The 21,311-nt window shown below is 45.9% G+C and overlaps 1 protein-coding gene across 3 annotated transcripts in view; it reads left to right on the top strand.

Moving 5' to 3' along the window:
- The first annotated feature begins 3,779 nt into the window (after positions 1-3,779).
- The window catches only part of ENAH (ENAH actin regulator), a 130,042-nt gene continuing 112,510 nt past the window's right edge, over positions 3,780-21,311 (top strand). For 2 of the 3 annotated variants that reach the window (XM_080824299.1, XM_080824298.1), the window contains exon 1: positions 3,939-4,072. In XM_080824299.1, the coding sequence (XP_080680425.1) occupies positions 4,068-4,072 (5 nt within the window). In that variant the 5' untranslated portion in view covers positions 3,939-4,067. Of the gene's footprint in view, positions 4,073-21,311 lie in introns of all 3 variants that reach the window. The other variant, XM_080824300.1, reaches the window with a different exon arrangement.

Genomic DNA, 21,311 nt, shown 5'->3' with positions numbered 1-21,311 from the left:
TAGACAAATAAAAAAATTCTTTAGAACTGGAGCCCACCTGCTGTATTCTTTAAATAGCACCTGTGGCAGGGGCACCTGGGGGCTCAGTCTTTTGGGCATCTGACTCTTGGTTTTGGTTTAGATCACAATCTCATGATGGGTTGTGAGTTGGAGCCCTGCATTGGGCTCCCCTGCTCAGCATGGGGTCTGCTTGGGATTCTCCCCCTCTGCCCCTCCCCCTCCCCAATAATCTTTGAATTGCAGCCATGGCTGAATTCTGTGGAAATAACGTACTGTATTTTATCGAATATGGTGTCTACCAATTCACTGTGACAGTTCAGGATTTTGGAATCTTCTGTCAAGTTACCACAGTGAAGCACTGAGAAAAGAGACTCTGGGAAGAGGAAATGAAATTAACTGAATAAGTCCTAATTTGGAAGGGAGAAAAATGACAAATGGAGAACAACGCAAATGTCAGAGGCAAATACTTTCCTCTCGTGTCTATGTCTTCTGATAATATTTTAGGACCCAGATTATATATGGGCAGCTAGGGCTGAAAGATGAGTAAGAAAAATATCTTGAATCCTACTGGAATATCACATTCTCCATTATTTCTTTTTTCCCCTTCTTGGAGAGATAAACAATATGCCGTGAGCTGGTTGGCCACACAAGAAAAAATACTGATAATAGAAGAAGGAAGCATACGATCACATTCCCTCTGAGTGACCTGCTCTTCCCTAAGTCACTCCTGGAGAACCCTTTTTTGGGTGCCCGGGAGACCATGCCTACAATCCATAGCGCTGACTTCCTGACGGGTGAATTGCATTAGTCATTCATCCTCCTCATGCCCATAAATGGAGGACAAGCCCACACTGATGCTATCAGACGGATTTAAACAAGGCGTGTTCTGAGAGAGCCCTCCGAACCAGACTGACAACACTCCGGCAGCAAACTCATCTTCAGCAGAAGCATGGATTCTGTTTCATCTCATGCCTGGCTGCACACTGACAGATGTGTAGACCAACACCAAGGCTGTGAATACCTAGGGCTTGGAGCAGAACTCCTACGGTCCTATCCAGCTGGGGTGTTGCTGGAGGAGGGGACGTGGAGGCTCATATACTTAGCATTAAGAAGAGAATCCATTTCTTTTGATGAATGGTCTCTTTTTCATCTTTGATTAGAACAGGTGGACATTCCTTCCTTCCTGCCTGTCTGCCTTCTTTCACCTTTCAAACATCTGGGTGCCTACATAAAGGCCGGGCTTTGGGCTTCTGGCTGGGCAACGCTTCTTCTAGGTGTTCAAACCATTTTCGCCATCCAGCCTAGTCACTCAATTAAAAATTAGCCTTTAAGCAGGGTTTATGAGAAGAGAATCAGCTTTAACTCGGACTGCTTCACCCCGGTTCTTCTTTTGCTATAGACAGGGGATATGAGGGGGCGGAAAGAGGACTACACCTCTCCCTGGAAATCCTGGGTTTACATTCCCCCACAAAGTGGCTGTGTGACAGTGGGCAGTTTACTTAACCTCTCTGGGTCTCCCTTTCCCCCTCTGGAAAAACGAGTGGGACGGATTTAAGATTCTTTCCGTCTCTAAAATTCTTTAATTCCATAGGGCAACATGTTCCACAAAGTTTCCTCTGTGACCAGAATTCGTCTGTGATTTCCCAGGCTCGAGCTTTTCTTTGCCCCTTTTTGACTGTTAAAACAAATATGAATGAGAAGCAACAACATTTTGTCGCAAGCAACAAATTGCCCTGCCACAGAACGACCTTTGAAGGTCGGGCCATCCATTGCAATATCCAAGTCCAAGGGCAATGGTATGCCCAACTTGAGAACTGGAGAGCTGCCATGCCAAAGGATGGAAAGGATCGTAGGCAGCCAAGTAGTCTTGGCTGGTACATTTTTAACAAACGTAGAAAACAAGAGCAGCCTTTTCCACTCAGATTGCTTAATTTGGTGCCCATACCATTGGAACGTTTGCTGTTAGGACAAAGACGATGTGATAGATGGCTTACTGAGTGCAGATGGATTAAATTTCACAAACGCTAAGTGGGTTATGGAGTCATCTGTAAGGCATTTTCTGGCAGGAGGAGGTGGTCTGAGTCATTACAGCAAAATCTCCGCCCCCTTTGGGCCCTTTGTGAGACTTTTCCCTGAAACGTAAGATTTGCTGAGCTTACTGTACTGCTGTGAACCGACTAGGGCAAATGGGTGCTAGTCCTTTGTGGTCGAGTCTGTCGTATTCATACCTCCTCCCCCACGATGGCTCAGTGTGTCTTATTCCTTTTCCAAGAACAAAGCGTCCCAGCCAACGGTCTTCAGTTGATTTGGAGGATCCTCTTTGAGGTTGCGTGTGTTTTTTGATGGTCAAACGGTGCGCCTCATAGTTCGTAGCTATGGTGTCTAGGGGTGCCCAGCGTGGGCCTGGCCCAGTCCCTGTGCTGCCTCCCTGTCTCTGCTGGCAATATGGCAACAAGGACATCTGACTGGCAAGGCTGTTCTCTCCCCGTGCTTGGAGATCCCCGAATAAAACTCTCTGTGGCGGTAAGCTGTAATTAGGTATGTGGGTGGAAATTAGCGTTCTCCGAGTACACCGTGTTAAGGCAGACGCACGGAGCTTTTTACTACCTGAGGCCACCCTGGTCCTGGGCCATAGCTCCAGGCCACTGCTTCCACAGGGCTATCGGCTTGGGGCTGCAGGTTCCGAAAAGAAAATCCTTCAGTACGGAAACTGGAACCAGGGGAAGCTTTTTATAGTTAAAACTGGGCTGCACAGTTCCATGAGAGACGAGGCAGGCATTGACCAAGCATGACTGTCACTCGCTTGCTTTGCTTCTGGAAGTGCACATGATCTCCAGTGTCCTAGTACAGTTGCAATTGTACGTCCATCTTAAAATAACACACCAAAACTTTTGAATAGATTCCTGGAGTCATGCTAAGGCCTCCATTTTGGACCGGATGGTGCAGCGATCCGAACCTGGTTGCAGGGGACCTTTTCCACGCCAGCCACCTTTTGTACAGTAGATTTCCCCACCACACCCCACCCCCGTCCTCCTCCTCCTCGTCGTTGGGACTCCAGGACGCCTGCCATTTGTCCATTCTGAAGCCTTACTTGATTAGGGGATTTGTCTTTGGAGGCCGCCCCCCGCCCGGGGCTTTCCACGAGTTTACGGTGTCCGCACTCCGCAACTACCTTTCCAAGCAGGTGACTTGGAAGCCCCGTGAAAGACAGGACCCTTGACCCCTGGTCGCGGGGTCCCCCACTAACCCGCCGGCCCGCGCCCACCCACCGCCCGGCGACAGCACCCCCCCTCCCCCCGCCCGGGACCGCGTGCGTTCGCCGATGAGGTCATGCCCACCGCCGGGGAGCGTGTCTCCCGACTGGTGCGTCGCGCGGGCGGTCCGGGAGGACAATGCGGCCCCCGGGTCGTGATTAGGTGCCCCGCCCCCGCCCAGGCGCGGGCTGGGGAGCCCGCAGCCCCCGCAGCCCCCGCAGCCCCGGCGCGGGGGAGCGCAGGCGGCGGGCCTGAGGCCACAAAAGGACTCCGCCGGGCGCGCTCCGCAGACCAGCGGGCTCCGTCGGCCGGCGCGGGGCGCTCCTGCCCCGCCCCTCGCCGCGCGCCCCCCCGCCCCGCCCCCGCCCCGGGGGTGGGGTGGGGGCGGGGAGGAGGGGGGTGGGGCGGGAGCGAGGGCGGCGCCTGCGTGCTCCCCGGCCGCGCGCCCCGCCTTCCCGGCCCCGCGCGGCGCTCGCGGTTCTCCTGCGCGGCTGCGGCGCCGCCTGCACTCGGCCCGGCGGCGGGCTCCCTCTCAGGGCGGCCGGGCGCTCCCGCAGCGGGGACGACGCGCACCCGGCGGCCCGCCCGCCTCGGCCCCCGCCCTCGCAGCCTCGCGGCCTCCGCTGCGTCTCCCGCGCTCGGCCCGCGCCGCCGCTTTGTGCGGGGACATGGTGTAGCGCCGGCCGCCGGAGGAGGAGCCGCGCGCCGGCCGCCGTCCGCCGTCCGCCAGCCGCGTCCCCGCCCCCGGAGGAGAGGCCCCGGCTCGCGCCCCCCGCGTCCCCGGCAGCCGGGGAGCCGCGGGCCGCCGGCACCATGAGGTGAGGGCGCGGGCGGGGGCGGCGGGCCATTGTGCGGCGGGCGCCGCGACCCGGCGGAGGCCCCCACCCCCGGCGGGCGCCGCCCGGCCCCAGCGCTTCCGTCCCTTTGTCCCTCGGGCCTCGCTCCGCACCCGGCGCTGGGTCTCGTCGCGGCGCCGCCTGCCTTCCCCGGGGCCCTGCTCGGCCGGTCCCCTCCCCCGCCCGCGCGCCCGGCCCGGCCCCGGGATAGGGATGGGGAGGGGGTCGCGGGCCCTGGCGTGCGCGTTGCCGGGAGACGGGTATTGTTCCGGGCGGAGGTGAGGAGTCGTGCGCCTTCATCCCGGCTGGAACCGGGGGTGGGGGGGGGGTTAGGGAGGGCAGAAAAGTTTGGGAGCCCCGAGTGTGCGGTAGCGGGTGCCGGAGAGCGGTGGGCGCCGAGTACTGGAAGGTGACCGGGCGCCGGCGGGGCGGGGGCGCGGGCGCGGCGCGGGCCTGCGTCTGGAGGGCGCGTTGGCCTCCGGGGCGGCCGCGAGGCACTGCAGCGGCCGCTCCCCTCTCGCCGCCCGCGGGGCCTCCCCGGAGCCGCGGCGCCAGCGTGCGGTCGGGAAGCGGGGTTGCGGTGGCCGCGCGGGAGCCGCGGTGGGTTGCGTGTTCCCCCGGCCCGCCCTGCTGGTGGTGACGCGCCGCGCTCTCCGCGCCCCGGCCCGCTCGGCGCCTGGAGCCCCGGGGGCTGGCGCAGAGCTCGGGGCGGGCGGACCTCCGGGCTTAGCCGCCGGGGGTCCCGCGGGGGGCTGCGCTGGGCCTCGAGGGGAGGTGGGCTCTTGCTGCCTTCGCCGCGGAGGCCCCTTTGTGCTCGAGATTAATGGCCAGCCGTTGCCAGGACCTTCATAACGCAGTACAATGAGATTTCAGCGGTAGAGCCTTCAGATTCCTTTGCTTTGGCGAGAAAATGTCATGTCATTGGGATTCTTTCTCAATTTAAGTAGTTTCCATTTTAAACGCTAGTTTTCTTTATTTTTTTTCTATCCAGCTTGAATATTTTGCCATTTTTATTTTTAAATATGTTTTTGTGTGACATAACTCTGTTTTTCACTTCAGCTTACTGGGAATTTGAATTCTGTTTTCTCCGATTCCAAGTTAAAACCCTGATTTTCTTGGCCTTAAAAATGTGTTTAAATCTTTTAAGGAAAAGTGACCCCTTTTCCTTAGTCATTCCACACAACTTATTTTCAAATGTAATGGATCATTTTCAAATGTAATTATGGCGTGCAGACCAGAAACAACATCTCTGAAAAATACGGCCGAAAAAACTTGAACCATGGATTTGAGCATTTTTTTTTTTAATCCGGGTACTGATGTCCTTGAAAACGCAGGAACTGTAATAAAACATATGTAATGTTAAATCTTCTAATAGCATGTATTGTTGATTTCTGTCTTAAAGACTCAATGCTGTAAGGAGTTTTGCAGACCAGAAGTTACAAGGTGTTCCCTCCAGTTTGGGGTAAATTTATCTCAACATTGAGAAATGTAGAACAGCAAAAACGGGTATTTTAAGATAAAATCATAAAGCTTTCTGATTCAGAAGTTAAGAACTTAAAAAAAAAAAAAAGGTAAAGTTCTGGGTATATGAAGTTTGATCCCTGTCCTGTGTAGTTGTCTGTGTGTCACAGGTAAATTACGTGTTCACTTAAAAGTTCCTTTTCTAATGCAGAGTAATTTGTAAATTTCTAAGCTTCCTGCCTTACTGAATTTGGAGTGGGATACTTTCCAGTAGCATAAAAGCAAAACATGGGTGGCCAGGTCTGAAAGGTTCGCTCAGGTAGTCCACAGCGATTCTTTGTAGTCGAATTCTGAATAATTGAAGAGCACAAAAGAGGATCAGCTTTTCACTTGGTAGGCATTGGATTGTTTAGTAGGTGGTTGGTGCAACTCCCCTGTGCACGTTTCCTTAGATCCCCGCGAAAGTAGGCTGCTTTGGTGTGGAAGTAAAAGGTTCTTGTGTTGGGTGTAAAAAGGTTTGGGATATTTTGGTGCTTAAGAAAGGGCTTTTCAGGTTATATTAGTATTTGACTTTATCTCAGTGATGCTTTTAAGTACAGTAGGACATTAGTGTTATGGTATTAAATTGAGTCTTTATATTAAGAGGTACTTGATGGTTTAAAGTCTGTACAGAAATAGGAACGGATGGGCAGGAATTTCCATGAAGTTGGTCAGAATTCCGAAGAGAGGATATGTTGCCATTTAAGTATTTGTGATAAGATCATTCAGATGACTTCAATTTCAGGAATAGCAGGGTGGCTGGGTGTAATATTGCTAGGCAGAAGGGGAGTGGGTAATGCTTTACATTCCTGAGACCGTCTTTAAGGCATTCTACACATGTGAAAAGCTCTATATGGAATTACTGGTTAATACTGTGTTTAAAGAAGATTCTCTAAAGAAATGAGAAAGTTTCTCAGACAAGACAGTGAAAAGGAGGCCCCCAAAACTGGTAGTTTTGTTACCATAACTTCCAGCTTCTTGGTTCTACTATTTTTCATTTCGGTAATATTTAGAAAGAATAAGATGATTTATTTGTGTTGGAGATAGGTGTGTGTATATGTAGTAGTAATAGAGTGTAGGCCTTTTAAATGATTCCTTTTTTTTTTTTTTTAACTAGTTGGTTACTCCAGATCTTTTTTTTTTTTTTTTAAAGTTTTATTTATTTATTTCAGAGAGCACACAAGCAGGGAGGGGCAGAAGGAGAGGGAGAGAATCTTGCCTCCCAATGAGCACAGAGTGCAATGCAGGGCTGATCCCACCACCCTGAGATCATGACCTGAGCCAAAAACTCAAGAGTGGGTGGATGCTTAATGGCCTGAGCTGCCCAGGAGCCCCAAGATCTTTTTTTTACAGAAGGAGGAGCTTTCTGATGTAACACAACTGTACATAGGCTAGTGGGTAAGAAGAGCCTGGAAGATTATTGCTTTGATGTTCATGAGTCTGTCGTGTATGTAAATAGTCCATGCTTCTACTCACTACTGTGTCACTTTCTCACTTTAGAAAGAAAAGGCGAGGTAGGGTTGTGAGGCTTCATCGAAGCCACTGGCTAGCTGGGGAACCTACAGCTAATCACGTGACTTCACTGATCCATGTCTTAAAGTATGTAAAAAGGGACGGTTATTGACGGGGTGGAAGAGAAGATGTTTGCATGCCGTGTAGCGCGTACAGTAATGTTGCTTCTCTTGTTTCGGGGCTCGGCTCTGTCTTAGACTAGTTATGTAAAACTTTGGGGTAGTCTGCTTTACCTTTCTGGGCCTCTTCTGGTTCCAGGATGGTAAGTAGGTTACATTTTGCTTATCTTCTCCAGGTAGTGGCTCTCTTGTTGATAGGCACATAAATGCGTTTCTGGGCTTGGCGGAAAAGAGTGCTTGATGTCCTCACCCTCGGGGTTGCTTTGGGAGGTGCGTGGTCCCAGAGAGTGGCCGTGGGAGGGTTTCCTGGAATGCTCCTTATCTGATCACCTGATCCAGTCCAGCCTTCTTATTTCATAAGTCAGGAAACTGATCTTTTACCATTTCCTTCCTGTGTGGATATTTAGAACCTTCGGGATACTTGTTATGATTTTTTGTTACTTTGCTTTATGGTAATAATAAGCTTAATGCTCATTTTAGAGTGTCAAATGATCAGGGCTCAGAAGATTCAGGATTTGCTCGTTAATGGAGCAAACTTGTAAAAATGGACATACCCTGTTTTTTCACAGGATTGTTGTGTCGAGTGTCAAGTGGGATGTCCGGGAACGGATGCAGATACAAGTGCCTCTGTTCTCGCCCGTCTTCACTTACACTGTAGCTGTTGGGTGTCTGACTTTCCCACAGAGGTTTATTTTAGGGGCAGCAGCCAAATTTGCATTTTTGGGGGAATGCCAGCGCTCCTTATGTAGGCATCGGTTTGTGTTTTAGATGTTTATTAAGTATATAAATCTTGGTAACAGTTTGGGTTAATGGAGAAGATTTACTGACGCTTGCACAGTGTTCAAAGGTTCGGGTACATTGCTAGCCTAGGTGGAATAAGCAGAATAACTAGGCGGACCCCATTTAGCTGATCTAGAAGAAATGACATCCCAGTCTGATGGTTTTGGTTCCTTACCCTCCACACAGCTTAAATCTAGGGTGATTGTGTAACTTGTAAAACACCCAGTCTTTGGGGTACCTGGGTGGCTCAGTGGGTTAAAGCCTCTGCCTTTGGCTCAGGTCATGATCCCAGGGTCCTGGGATGGAGCCCCGCATCGGGCTCTCTGCTCCATGGAGAGCCTGCTTTCTCCTCTCTCTCTGCCTGCCTGTCTGCCTACTTGTGATCTCTGTCTGTCAAATGAATAAATAAAATCTTAAAAAAAAAAAAAAAACACCCAGTCTTTATCATGGATGTAAGAAGGATTTGGGAAAATGTGATTTCAATTTTTATGTGGTCGTGGGAGAGGAAGAGAAGTAACCCTTCTCTGTGTCGCTTAAATCACAACACCCCCCCCCCCCCACCGCAATGATGAATGGGATTGAGTGTGAGTAAAAGTTAAAGGAGAGAGTCTGAGATGAGCTGTACCTCAGTAGGTGGTTCCCCAAGTAAAGGCTTAGGAAGCTTTCTGGAGTAAAAAGCAAGAATGGAATTCTTTGTCAACCATCTGGGATGTAGTTCCAGATTTATCTACCCACCCCCCTCCCTAGCCATTCCCCTGTGTTCCCATATATTCTGTATATATATTTTTTGCTTTTGCATTTATCACATTGTTTTATAAATAATGGATTTTTCTGTCCTGTTTCATTGTAAGCTCCTTGAGGGCAGGGATTGCATTTTTATGTTTTTGGTATTGGTAAAATATTTGGCAAATGGAAGGTGCTCATGTCAATGTTTGGCTTTGGCCCAGGTTTTCTTTTCCAGAATCTGTTCCCTGGCGGTAACAAGCACCATTTTGGGAGCACCTTTAACATTCTTTAAGCTGTACTGGGTACTAGAGGGTACATTCTGGTATTTGGCATGTAATAAATGTTAATTTAATTCAAACAAAAGCCAGTATCTGGACCACAAGATTGGGTGTAGAGTTTGTCTCTTATTCAGACACAAATGGAAATGGCAAAAAGAGTGTGACTCTGCTTTTTCCAGCTCCAAAGCTCTTTGGAGGATACCAGGATCCTGCCCTGTCTCATTCATTCTGAATTAATAGAAGGCGGGTCTTTCTGTCTGTCAGTCTCTTCGATATGGGACTTGTAACTGTTTTGAGCAAAACGCTTTTTTTCTGTGTCTCTTGGGTTAGCTTGTTTCTGTTCCACTTAGTGCCTCCTTTGTTTTGATTCTCACCAATGCTTAAAATGCCCGTAATTGCTTAGTTTCTGATACAAAGAAGATGTATTTCTCAGCTCAGGCTGCCATAACAGACAATAGCGTAGACTGGGTGGCTCGAACCTCAGAAACTTAACTTTCTAAAAGTTCTGGATGCTGGATGTCTGAGATCAGGGTGCTGGTGTGGTCTGGCTCTGGGAGGGCTCCCACTACCTCCTGGCAAACTGCCTTCTTGTGGTGTCGCCCTGTGTGGAGACTTAGAGACAGACAGAGATCTCTCTTCTCTTCCTGTAAGGTCACCAGGCCTGTGGGTTTAGGGCCCACCCTACGACCTCATTTAATCTTAATTATCTCCTAAAAGTCCTGTCTCCAAATATAGTCCACATCAGGGGTTAGGGCTCCGGCCTGCGAATTTGCAGGGGGGCACAATTCAGTCTGTAGCAGAAGGTGCCCAGATTTTTTTTTTTTTTTTTTTGTCTTTGATAGGACTTTGATGGAAGAAGCTAATTCGTATAATGTTTAGGCAGTCTGTAGATAGGTTTTAAGTAACTCTACACGTAAGTGTTCTTTGCTAAAGAAAATAAATGAGGGAGGTGGTTTATGCAGGAGACATCGTATGTTCTAGAAATTTCTGTATATGGGGAAGCTTCTGTTTTATAATGATTCTAATACATTTAATTAACATGTAGCTTTTCCAAAGAACCATTTTGATGTGAAGCCGTGTCCACATATCTAAGTGTACAGGTGGGCATGGCAGTGGGTTAAGGGGACAGGCTTTGAGGTCAGTCTGAATTTGGGTTCTGTTTCGACATTTACCAGTTTGTTGGTTTTGGAGTAGGTTCTAGTTTGAGATTTGAATTTCTTCTGTAAGATGGAGATGCTTTCTGCATTATAGAATTGTTGGCAAAATTAAATCAGAAATTATAGAAAACCCTGGCATGGCACTTGGCACATGAAATGGACTTGAGAGGAGGGAATCCATTATTTCCATGAAAGTCTGCCATCTCCTCAGTTTGTGGTAACCATGTGAGGAACCCTGTACAATGGGACAGCTGCCTTAGGACACAGCTCGGCGGTTCCTTACAAAGTGAAATGCGGAGTTATGCTCCCGGGTGTGGATACCAGAGAAGCGAAAGCCTTCATGCACACAGGAGCAAGTCCACGGATGTCCATGGCGGCCGAGTCGGGAGGAGTCACACAGTGGGGACAGCCCAGGTGGGCCCTGACTGCGCCGACTCGGTAGGGAAGAAGCTTTGAGATCTGCAGAGCACAGGTGGCATCAGAGGAAGAGCCCTTTAGGTCAGATCGCAGGGGAGCGAGGGCTGCAGTGAGGGGCTCTTTCTGTGGCTCCCACACGTGACCGTCTGCTCAGATCTGCAGTCCTGAGATGGCCCTCCCCCTCCTCTCACACAAGCATCCCGAGCAACTTGGGACAGTTCAGTTTTTAACAATTTCAACAGTTCATGAATCTGAAGTTTTAATTTAAAAACTTGGATTATTTTTATGACTTTGTAATCTCTTTAATCATTCGTATGTATAGGATTTTGAGGGAATGAACCAATTACTGTTGTCCTGATAAATGCCTGGTCAGTGTCGTGTTGTGTTTTAGTGACTTTTTTCCTTGCGTTATAAACTGCCAGTACAGGTTTTCTGTAGATTTTAGAAGATATGAAAAGTTTAAAGATGTTAATAACTCAAACCCAGACCATCCAGAATTTTGCTGTTTTGATTTGTAGCTTTTTAGGTTTTTTGTAATGCACATATGCAGCTGTAAATGTGTTTTTGTGTGTATGTCTATGTTTTAAGTAAAGGTGAAATTATACTACATTATATGGTTTGTAATTGGCACCTTTCTATGTAATCCTTGTCGCTAAATACCAAGCTGTGTAATTTTAAGTGACTGCACAGTATTTTTTCACTATGCTTTGGATGACCTTAATCTACTTAATTTATATCTTAGGGGGTGGACTTTCAGTTTTTTTTTCATTATTTTTGTTATTATGAAACTGCCATAAACAACTTTGGATATATGTCTTTGTGTACATGTTCGATATTTTGTACTTGTACATCTACTTGTATTTTGTGATAAATTTCTAGTAGTAGAATCAGCAGGATTTTTTTCATTTCTCTTGCTTTTTTTTATTAGTAGGTCCTGTGAGGTCGACCTGTGTGTTTGCAGCTGCTTCTCCTTGATACTGCTCAAGTATAGGCCACTGTTAACCTCACTTGAACATTTATTTATTTTTAATTTTTTAAAAAAGATTTTATTTATTTTTTTGTCAGAGAGAGAGAGAAAGCGCGTGTGCACAAGCAGGGGGCACAGCAGGCAGAGGGAGAAGCAGCCTCCCCACAGAGGAAGGAACCCATGCCAGGCTCCATCCCAGGACCCTGAGATCATGACCTGAGCCGAAGGCAGACACTCAACTGACTGAGCCACCCAGGCTTCCCAAGATTTTATTTATAAGTGAATCTCTGCAGCCAGTGTGGGGTTCAAACTTAAAATCCCAAGATCAGGAGTCACAGGTTCCTCCGAGTGATTTAGCCAGGCACCTGTCACGGGAACATTTAGTGTCTCCCTGTTTCCGTTCTCATCCCGCCCTTTTCCATGCAGCAGGTGGAATAATCTTAAAAGTGGCCACCAACTATTGTTATTCCTTGCTAAAGCCTTTGGTGGCATCTTCATACTGTTAGAACGAAACCCAAATTATTAAGGTCCTGATCCATCTGTGTTCCTAGTTCCCAGCACTGGCCTCTATAAGTACACAATAAATATGTGAGTGAATAATAAGTGAGGTGAATTTACCAGGCCAAAGGGAATTTTATTAGTTTTACCAGATTAGCAACATACATGAGAGTTCCAGTTAACTGACCTTCTGGCCAACTTAGGGCATTATCCACACCCAGTGTGGGACTGGATCTCCTGACCCTGAGATCACGCGGTGTGCACTCCACTGTCCAAGCCAGCCAGGCACCCTTCTGTGTTTTGATTTGCATTTCCTTGATTACTAGGAGAATCGAACATTTCCTCATGTGATTATGGAACAGCTCTGTTTTTGTGCAAGTTGTCTGTTGGTCCACTTTGGCTGTTTTCTCCGTGGGATATTCAGTCCTTCTTGCAGTGATTTATTATGTGGTTAACAAGTAGCCCTTCGTCGTGCAGGTAGATCAGTTGTCTGGTAGACCGTGTGTGAGCTGGTGGGGTGCGCCTGCTGCTGGTGCCCCCGGACTCGCCCGTGTGTTCTCATCCCTTGGCTGGGCTCCCGTGGTGCGTCTTCTGTCTCTCACCTGGAAGTGGCCATCGTTGTGTGCAAGCTCTCATCAGACCTCTGCCGACAACCTGTTCCCCAGCCTCCTGGGCAGAAGCTGGGCACATGCTCAAGCCCAGGGTTAAGGGGCGGGGAGTGGAGGGGACTGGTCACCTTGTCTGAGTTTTGTTTGTTTTAGTGTAGAAGCGCAACCATTTCGTGTCACATCTATCTGTCCTTACCTTGATCATTTCTGCCTTCTGCAACCGAAAGCTGTATGTGTACGCCCCTATGTTTTCTTTTCCTTTGGTGGTTCCATTTATGCCTCAGTGTAAGCCACCTGTAGTTTCTTGTGATGTCAGGTGGGAGATGTTAGGTTAGCCTCGAGGTAAATAGCGAGTGTTTGGTCACCTGTCAGTATTCTTTGTTGACTAACCCATCCTTTCACGTTGGTTTAAAATGCCATGTCCGTGTGTCCTGGGTTTCCATAAATACTGGCTTCTGGATCTGGACTTGTTAATTATCTAATTCTGTGCTGTTTCCTCACAGTTCAGTAACTTTAAGTTTATAATATGTTTTAATGTCTAGGAAGTGAAGTTACTGTTCATTTTCTTAGGATTTTCAGAATTTTATTTACTTTTCCATTTAGTGCATTTTCTAGATTAGTCATGGAATTATTTTATCAGTTACAACAAAAATGAAATAAAAAGAAAAGGTATATCCCTAACCCTGTTGGGGTTTTGGTTTGAATTGTGTTAAGGTAATGGACTAATAATGGGTAAAGGACAGAATTGACCCTTTGATAATATGAAGTTTTCCGTTCTTCTGTTTCCGTATTCAGACTTCTCACATCATCTCTAGGAAGGTGCAGCATCACATAGTTTCTAGTTCAGTAGGTTTGATGCGCTACCTTTAAAAAAAGTTCTATATTTAGAAGTTAAACTTTCAGCTCATTTACACTGCTAGTACATCTGTTCTCATGTTTGCTTTTCTTAATTTTACTTAAAATATATGTGCTTGTATTTAAACATAATGTCTGGGATTTTAAAGAAGTTTTTCCTTTGCTAAGAACTTAATTCCAAAGTCAGAATTTATTCTACGGTTTTCTTAAGATTTTGAAATCTAACCGCTAATGGTTATTGGGTACTCATTGCCTGAAATGCTTTACCTATTTCTTGTTTGATATTCCTCCAGTGAGGTTTTTTTTTTTTTTTTTTTTTTTTTTACATTTTATTTATTTATTTGAGAGAGATCTACAGAGATAGCAAGTAAGAGCAGGAACTGGGAGGAGAGGGCCAAGCAGGCTCCCTGCCAAGCAGGACCGTGGTGGAATCATGACCTGAGCCAAAGGCAGCTGCGTAACAACTGAGCCACCCAGGTGCCCCTCCTCCAATAACTTACAAAGTAGTAGGAGCTGTTGTTACTGAGTCAGATGAGAACTCTGAGCCACAGAGGGCTACGGCGACTTGCCCAGGGTCACCTGCTAGTAACTGGTGGAGTGGGGGGGGTCCCGTCCCGGCAGGCTGGTTCTAGAGCTCATGTTCTCAACCAGTGTGCCCAGGGGCCTCTGTCCTGGTTAACTTGTACGGACTGAAGTGTGTATTTAAGTTTTCTAAAATGTTGATGTGTGAGGGAATGATTTGTTTTCTCCGTGATCTTATCGTATAAGGGTGCTTTGTTTTCTGCAGGTGACTGGTCCAAGAGCAGGGCTGTGTGGAAGGGGCAGGCCTAGATTGAGCGACATTTCAGCGATAGCAGGGGTGGGGAGAAAAGGCTTCATTTGTTTGGCTTTAATCCTGAACAACGAAACAAAATTATGAAAACATTCATGCTGTGGTTGCAACTGTGTTAAATTCTTAGAGGAACAAGAATGAGACAAGTGTTAGTTCTTGTTTTTACATAATTTTTCTTTAAAAATTGTAAGATAGGATGGAGCTATACCCCTCCTGTTGTGATAGACTTTTCTAGTATAATCCCACAGAAGGTCATTTCACCCATATACTCCAGGGCTCCACTAGGAAGGCCCGGGGTTTACCTCAATTTCCAGTTATTTCCTTTTAACCTCATCTCTGTTAGCTTTCTCCAGTTATTCTCTGCTTGTAACTGTTAAAATGCTTTCAGCGGCAAGTAACATACTGAATGTATTTAAATGTCCACATTTACTGACCTGTAGTTGGGTCCAGAGGCAGCGCTGGCATCAGGCCCACAGCAGCCCAGGCGCACTGGTGTCTTTGATCTCCACCCCACGCTGGCCTCACGTTCAGACTCTGTGGTTCTGGGAAGTAGGAGGGTCATCTCCAGTGTTCCCTTTTCTCCCCCGAAGGTGTAATCCACCTACTGCTGAATGTGCTCGTTACAAACATACATGCAGCTTGATGGGTCTGTACTGTGTGTGTATGCCTCTGTAGCCCCCAGCCGGGTCAGCGTACAGAGCACCCTTCCCGCCCGTTGTTCTTCCAGGTTCCTGTCCCGTCAGGGTCCCTCTCAGATTGTCATTTCTGTGGCTCTGCCACTGGTTGGAAATGTGCTCCTCGTTTAGAGTGGCTTCATGAGGCTTGTACTTCCACATCCTACATGGCTCACGTTGCTTTGTCACTGAAGCCTGTGCCCGTCACCGAGAGACCAGTGGGATGGAGGGGAAACCGACCGACAGAGCCAGTGCTGCCGGGCACAGATAGTTGATAGGGACCGAGTTTCAAAACGGTTAGTTCATTAGTGGATGTTTCTGTGTTAGGGTTCCTTTTGTGTTTTTGGGCAAGACATCTTCCTAGAGTCCGGCAATGTATCCTATCAGGACCCCTGGACCTGTTTTGCCCTGCATTACATTTTCATAGACATGTCCTTCTGGATTTGCTGTTGTGTGGCTCTGTTGTCCCATCTAGTCTGCTGTCTCTGCGGTAGTCAGCCCTTTCTGCGGTTTCCTTGTGGTCAGCTCCTCTCCTGTGTAACACACTTCAGTGGCCTCCCTCCACCGTTAGAATTAAGACTGAACTGGTCGTGGTCTAGCGGCACGATTCTTGCATGATTCTTCTTGCTCTGTGATTCCAAAATTAGTGATGTGGCCCAGTAAGATAAATCCTCAGAAACCACTTTGAAAAGGTAAAGATGTGCATAGACATGATGCATTCTCTTGTGCTTATAGTTTAGTGGGGGAGTAGCCATTAATCGCTTTTCACAAGCTTTGAGGAGTGGTATATGGTATCCTGAGGGTAGAGACCATTTCATATATTTGTGTTTGCTTTCTTTCAAAATGTCATCTGCAAATAATACTTCAAAATTTTCTCTTGTAGTCTTTTTTGCTTATGGGAGAACAACAGGGTTATTTTGTATTGGTTTAGTGTTTTGTGATACTTGTCTGTTATTTTGTTCAAATCATCGACTTTAAGGAAGCGCTCTCCATCATCTTTTTATATTCCTCTGGATGTGGAAGTTTTTCAAGGTGTTTTCATTTTGGGAAGAGATAGTCAAGTTTAACAGAATCCTCTTTGGCTTCAAAGCCTTTCCGCTCTTTACCAGCTGTGAGACCTTCACTTGGCTGTCCAGATCTCAGAGCCTTTCTGTGCAAAATGGGATTAAGAGTCCGTTGCCTTGTTTTGCAGTTCGCTGTGGTGCATTTAGAGATTTATGGATTTGGTGTATTCTAGTTACTCTTTTCTTTGTGTTGCATCTTTACTTTTATTTTAATAAGTACAGGCTTCTGACTGTTCCTTGGCCTTTTTTCTTTGAATGTGAATGACTTCTGTTTTTAGGCACTCTAGGAGCAAGGAACCAGTTAAACTCTTAGAGAACCTATATTTTATTTTATTTTTTTAAAGATTTTATTTGACAGACAGATATCACAAGTAGGCAGAGAGGCAGGCGCAGTGGGGGGGGGGGATGTAGGCTCCCTGCTGAGCAGAGACACCCCCTTCCCCCATCATGACCTGAGCCAAAGGCAGAGGCTTTAACTCACTGAGCCACCCAGGCGCCCCGGGAACCTATATTTTAAAATGATGTTTAAAATGTGTTAAGAGGAATCTTCAAATTGAAAAACGAAGCCCTGAACTGTAGAGCCATCATCTGCATCGTGGGGAACCAGCCTCCTGTTTCCCCCATGGAACTTCAAATCTCCCCGACCTTCCCGTCCTTGTGCTTGGGTGCTGTGTGGCCCCACACTTGCTCCTGAGACCCTTGACCTGTCCCCGTGGCACTCAGGATGGACTCTCTACCTGGCCCTTCGGCACTTTCATGAGCCTTCCGCCGGGCCAGTCTTTCATGAAGCACGGTCTGTCTGCGGTTCCCCGAAGGCGCCCATGGGATTTTGGTCTTGTTTCTTCTGTTCTGTCTTCCTGAAAGTTGCCTTGGTGCCCACTCTGTCTCTTGCTTCAGCTTTCTCTTCACTTTATGTCTTTAGTGATCACTCCCTTCTTGGGCCGGTAGCATCTGTTCACCTTCCAGAGCATTTGGTACTACTCCAGGCATAAGTTTTCCCTCAAAAAATTAAAAGTAAGCTTTTACTCAGGTGCATTTCCCTAAGCACTTTGTAACATGCTGGGCATCACCAGGGACTTCTAATAACTTTAAAAAAATAAATTTAAAAACTAAACTCATGATTATTGATTGATTTAGGCCTTCCCATTTTAATTCTCTAGCTGAATCCTGCTAGAAATCAAAATCCTGCTTTTTCAAAGGTATTAAGATAGTACTTTGAACAATTTTGAGTTAAATACAGTATGTTTTTATACCCTTATAATCAAGTTATGTGGAAAGGTATGATTAAGTGACAAAGTGAAGGTATCATGGTGTAATATTGGGATAAGAAATTTCCATATGTAAATGTTAATATATTTATGTAGTATAAGGACGACACATCAAGTCTATTTTTTCTGCCTGGAAACCTTATTCAAAAAGGTGTCCTATTACCCTATCAGCAATTCTGTTTCCTTTTAACTGATTAATTGGTGCAGTTCTATTTGAATCTGCACAAAGTACTAAAATCAGAAACTGATTCAGTAACGTTTTTATACAAATCATGGGTACAGTTGTGAAGCAGGCAGTTTATTTTTTGTGATCTCCAAATGTATTCTTTCCCTTTACTGGTGGATGTTTGGAGTTGAGTCATGGTAATGGGGGCTGATACGTCTGAACTTTGTAAGGCAGGCTGGAAACTCAGACGAGTTGATCTTGCATCTGAAATTTGTAGGGCACGCCAGTAGGTTGGAAACTCGGGATTTTTATGTTACAGTCTTGAGCCAGAATTCCTTCCTTGCTTCTGGTGTTTGCTGGCAGTCCTTGGCATTCCTTGGCTTATATAAATGCATCAGTCAGTTTCTGCTTCTGTGGGCATATGGCCACCTTTCCTTGTGTGTCTCTGTCTTAGTGTGGTGTTTTCCTCTTTTAAGGAGACTGGTCCTATTGGATTAAAGGCCCGACCTACCTCAGTGTGACCTCATTGTAACTGATTACATCTGTAATGACCCTGTTTTCAAGTAAGGTTCTGAGGTACAGGGGTGGGGGTGGGGGGGTGGGGGGGTAAGGGGAGTTGGGGGTGGGTGTTAGGATTTCAACATTATTTCCTGTCTGAGTTTCCCACTATGCTATGGGCCACAACTTTGGTCTCCATCTCTCCCTTTGATCAGCTAACTGCCCTAGATGACAGATTTGGGGGGATGCATGCATACGCACACGTTAAATACAAACACATGCAAAACGTCCATAAGGGTTACCAGAACTAAGAAATAAATTCAGCAAAATTGCCGGGCATAAGATCAACACACAAAAATCAATTGTGTTTCTATATACCAGCAGTGAACAGTCTGAAGAAGGACATAAGAAAGCAGCTCTATTTACAGTACTATGTAAAAGAATAAAATACCTAGGAATAAATTTAAGCAAGGAAGCGAAAGACTTGTATATTGAAAATTATAAAATATTACTGAAAGAAATTGAAGGTCTAATTAAATGAACAGAGCTCTGTGCATGGATTAATAATGTTAAGATGACAGTACTACCCACAGTCATCTACACGTTCAATATAATCTGTCAAAATCCCAATGGCAGTTTTTTTTTTTTGCAGAAATAGAGAAGCCCACCCTAAAATTCAGATGGAATTTCAAGGGATCCAGAATAGTCAAAACAATCTTGAAAAAGAATAGAGTTGGAGGACTCCCACTTGCTGGTTTAGAACTTCCCCCAAAGCTGCAGTGATCCCAACAGTGTGGTTCCAGTGTGGATACAGCCCTGTAGACCAGTGGAGCTAGACGGAGCATCTGGAAATGAAATTTGCACATTTGTGGTCAGTTGACTTTTGGTAAGGGTGCCATTCAATGGGGAAAGGATAATCTTTTCAACAGATGATGCTGGGAAAACTGGATATTTCTAGTCATTTTGAAAGAAAGTATTTTTTCCTCCCCTGTGAATCCCAACCTTTCAATCAGGCTTTATTGATGTTTGGGACCAGATAATTCTGTCTGGGGCTGTCCTGGCTGCTGCCCGTAGATGCCAGTAGCTCACCCCAACCGTCCCCCAGTGGCCACAGCCAAAGATGTCTCCAGACAACCTTAAATGTTGCATGGTGGAAAAGTCCCCTCAGTCGAGAACTATTGCTCTAAATTCTGTAATATCAGGAATTACTGTACAATTTTGAAAAGTTAAAAGCTTAACGTTTAAAATGTTTAAATATTTTGTTTAAGTGAGAAAAGGTGATTTTTGTGCTGTTCCCTATTTTTATTACAAAAGACACATCTGTTAGCTTGGTAACATCACCACAATTTGTAAATAGTGTTTCAGAAAGAAAATCTGTCCAGAAATCAGTTGATAAAATCCCATTTCTAAGTTAGGAACTCCATGAAGATGAAAAAAAATCAGCTTTTGAATTTTAACACAAGTGAAATGAAAAAAAAAAAACATTGAAAGAAATTATTATACCTCATTGTTAGTTCATGCAAGTATTTAATTAGCTCATTGTTTTAAAAGATATTTTCACGATGAACTTTTGTGTCCCAGAGACCTGATGAGTTTTCCTCACTGATCTGGCAGCTCGATAGAGGCCAGGCACAGGGCACGAATCCCTGGCTAGAGGTCACAGTATCTCCAAGGTGAACCTTTGCTCACTCTGGGTACAAACCAAGTGGGGCAGCCAGTGACATATGACAACTTTTAATGTTCCCTCCTTCTGTAAAATATGTCAGTCTGTGATATGTAAAAGCTATTGTACATTTAAGGTCAGGCCAGGTGACTTGCTAGGTGCTTCCGGTGAATCACTTTATATAACGGATTAGGATAAGCCATGAGATTGGTGTGGTCACTTACCTTGGAGGAAGCCTGGGTTTAGTCACGTGGTTGGTGAATGACAGCTGAGGTTCAAATCAGAGTCATTCCTAATTTCAAAGACCTTGCTCCTCAGACTTTATACGGCCTGTAATTTTACTTTCTAGTGTTGCTGCTCAGATTTGAGGTCCAACCTTAAGATCACATCCTGTGCTGTCTCGGCTCTCCTCTCAGAGTTTGTACAGGAAGGAAGTGATGGGCAGTGTAGGGGGGGGGGCGATTTTGTAAGTCTTTGAAGGACAGGATAAAGGAATGATACTGATGGGCTGCCAAGGGCACAGCCACCTGCATTGGGGGGATTAGCCTCGTCGATGATCTGGCCGGAGAGAGACAGAGACAGCGCATGAGTGAGCATGGCCAGCAAGCAGTGGAGCCTGGACCCGAACCTGAGAGTGGTTTATTTCCAAACCTGTGTGTACTTTACCCTAGGTCTTCAAAATGATTTGAGCTTTTCTGGTAGATTAATGACTTCCCATTTGTGGGCTCTGAGGGCAGCTGTAAGATTATTTTGCAGAGTACTTATACACCTGTGTGCACCAGGCTTTGCCTGTGATCCTAAGCTGCCAGCCTTCATCTCACATGCATCATATTTCAAGTAAATATGTACATGTCGTTAAGATATTATACAGATTAATTTCAAAGATAGTAAATTCAAAGTGCTTTTATATGTATTTTATTTTTATTTTTAGAAAGAGAGAGAGGGAGGGGCAGAAGGAGAGGGAGAGAGAATCTTGAGCAGACTCCCTGCTGAGTGCGGAGGGGGACACGGGGACACGGGGCTCGATCCCACGACCTGGAGACATGACCTGAGCTGAAATCAAGAGGTGGTCACTTAACTGACTGAGCCCCCCAGGGCAGGGGCCCCCAAAGTGCTTTTCAATCACATTTTCTCTGTCAACGTACATTAAAAGTACAAGTCATGACTTTAAAACAGCCTTCTCATCTTTAAAAAGTTTGAGAGCCACTCTAAGTTTATTTTATCTGGTATTTAATCTGTTTATTAGGTGGAGTGTGGCAACCATTTTGCAAAAGAAATGGGGAAATCCCAAAACAATGAACGTATTTAAAGCCATGGCAAGAATAATGACAAGCTTTTATGTTTTGGTCTTTAGATGAAGCAGAATTCTGTCGAAAAAAAGTTTTATGAAGTGTTACTAGTTATTTGTATAGGTAATAAGGTAATACATACAAATAGTTCAAATAACATTTTAAATCGGGAAAAATTTAAGTTGTTAGGAAATTACAGCCCTCACTCATAAGTTATGATTTTTAGGAAACAAAATGAAACACTCAAATTCCTTCTTTTAAATTATGAAACAAAAGATGCATGGGTATGTTATTACCTAGGATTTAAAAAAAGAAAGATTTTTATTTATTTATTTGACACAGAGAGAGAG

Source organism: Martes martes, assembly GCF_963455335.1.
Source record: "Martes martes genome assembly, chromosome: 15".
NCBI classification, from domain to species: Eukaryota; Metazoa; Chordata; class Mammalia; order Carnivora; family Mustelidae; genus Martes; species Martes martes.
The sequence above is the reverse complement of the archived record's forward strand: the minus strand, read 5'-3'. Positions and strand labels throughout refer to the sequence as shown.